Below are 2130 nucleotides of genomic sequence, written 5' to 3'. Positions count from 1 at the left end.
TCCTCTTTGCTCTTACTTGTGTCGTGAGTGCTGATAGTCCTCAGGGAGGCTGAGACGCTGGCGCTGGGCAGTGTGGCTCGGGCAAGGAGCGTGCCACCATGCCGGGGGCTCTTGCCCCATCCCACGTGCCCAAGCTGGGAGCACATCGCACCCTGGCATCCCTGGGACCCTGTAGGGCTTCAGGCGGGTGTTTGCCGGGGACGGTGGGTGGCTCTGGCACGGCGCAGGTGCGGGACGCCCGACGGTGAGAGCCCTCTCCTTCCTTTGCAGACCAGGAGGGCCTGGCCAGCATGATGGACGCCGTGTGCCAGCTCATCCGGAGGGGGCAGCTCACCGCGCCGGCCTGCACCGAGGTCCCGCTCCAGGACTACAAGGCAGCACTGGAGGCATCCATGAAGCCCTTCACGTCCTCGAAGCAGATCCTTCTCCTCTGACCCCCCGAGACCTTGGCTTGTGGGCAGCAGCGGGCTGAGCCCAGTGCTTGCTCCACTCCACCACAGCCAAGCTTTCCCTTGCTGCCTTGTCGACAGACGAGAGATGCTTAGGGAAAAAAACCTCCAGATCCATTGATTTTTCATTTCTTTTTTTTTTTTTAACTTTTGAGTGCCCACTTGAAGTTTTAAAAGCCTCTGCAGCTTTGCATAGACCGCAGCGTGCGTAATTGCTTCTGAAGGGAGGCTGCAATCTTGCTTTAGCTGGCATGAGTTCGGGTGCAAGAGAAAGCTCAGGGAGCCCGGGGACGGCGGCTCGCTCGGCTCAGGGCGTCAAAAGAGCAGCAGTTCCCCCGCACGCGTGTTTTTGGGGCTGGGGGGGCTGAGCCGCCGCCTCCTGCCTGGCTTAGCAGCTGGCAGTGTTCTGTTGTTTGTTTGCACTGTCCCTCCAGGTGATTTTTGGCTGCTTTTGGGTGACTGCAGGGGAGCACGGGGCTGGTCGCTGCCCTTCTCCTGACCGGCACGGCCCCCCCTGCGCTGCTGCAGCCTCTGAGCCACTTCCATGTCCCCCCTGCCTCTAAGTTCAGCAGCCAAGTGCCCCTGGGCTGGGGGCACTCCCCACATTGAATTGCAGAGAAAAAACGAATCTTTAAATTTATTTTTCATTTTTTTAATATTTTTTTTTTAATTTTTCCCTGCCCAGCCCATGCGATGCTGGCAAGGCGGGAGCAGGAGATGCCTGTGCAGGCTGGGGGGCCACAAAGGACTTCTCCAGCCCTTGGCATCACTTCATCTCAAAAATGAACTCAAACAGGGGAAAAAAAAAAAAAAAGAGAGAAACACGAAGTTACCAAGTACCAGCCAGCGCTGCCACACCAGCGGGAGCTGTTAAGACACCGTCATCCCTTCAGGGACAGCCCTGGGGCGGTGGCATTCAAGGTGGGGACAGGACTCCACCCAGCAGGTCACAGCCGGACACTTGCAAGGGCAAGGGGGACTTTTTGCAATACCTGGACTTGAATTCAGTTTTGCTGCTGTTCCCGCTGCTACTACTGATCGTGCCAAGAACCTCTTGGAAATCAATGTCTAATATACATATATTTTTTTAATATGCTGCTAATAAATGTTTCTGTGCTGAGTCCGGTGTGCAGGGGATGCGCGGCATCAAGAATGGGCAAACACAGCGCACCGGGCTCCCCTCCTGCCTGGCCCTTTCCACGTCCTCAATCCTGGGGATTTTCCATCCTATAAAACTTTAATTACAATTGCACATAAGCAATTGCACAGGGCCTTTGGCTTTCCTGGGCTGGAGCCAAACCCTTCATGTCCCTGCATGCAACCCCCCGCCCGGGTGTGGAGACAGCGACTGTGAGACTGTAGAGACAGGACAAGGCAACTTGAAAAGATTTATTAGGGAGAACAACAAACAACGTGTCGTTACTTACTCCTACAGTAAGGTGGTTCTACCCCTGGGACGCTTCCTGGCTACCTAAGATCTCGGCTGTTTCTAGTCCAGCCCCCACTGGGGTCCGACCCCGCTGCCGGCAGCTGCGGCATTTGGTCCGCAGGTGCAGGTTGGGCAGTGGCGGTGGGCCGGAGCTTGGCCGTGCGGTGGCCCTGGCATGGGAGCGGCAGAAGGTGCTGCCAGTATGACCATCGCAAACCACGGAGCGCAGAACGGAGGGAGGGCAACCCCAGA

General features: G+C 56.9%; 1 protein-coding gene across 1 annotated transcript in view; it reads left to right on the top strand.

Moving 5' to 3' along the window:
• The window catches only part of MECR (mitochondrial trans-2-enoyl-CoA reductase), a 4765-nt gene extending 4236 nt beyond the window's left edge, over nt 1–529 (top strand). Inside the window, exon 9 of the mRNA XM_009322261.1 lies at nt 271–529. Coding sequence (XP_009320536.1) covers nt 271–434 — 164 coding nt within the window. The 3' untranslated portion in view covers nt 435–529. The remainder of the gene's footprint in view (nt 1–270) is intronic.
• Nucleotides 530–2130: the final 1601 nt, after the last annotated feature.

The sequence above is a fragment of the Pygoscelis adeliae genome, unplaced genomic scaffold (genome assembly GCF_000699105.1).
Source record: "Pygoscelis adeliae isolate BGI_AS28 unplaced genomic scaffold, ASM69910v1 Scaffold513, whole genome shotgun sequence".
Classification (NCBI taxonomy): domain Eukaryota; kingdom Metazoa; phylum Chordata; class Aves; order Sphenisciformes; family Spheniscidae; genus Pygoscelis; species Pygoscelis adeliae.
The sequence above is the reverse complement of the archived record's forward strand: the minus strand, read 5'-3'. Positions and strand labels throughout refer to the sequence as shown.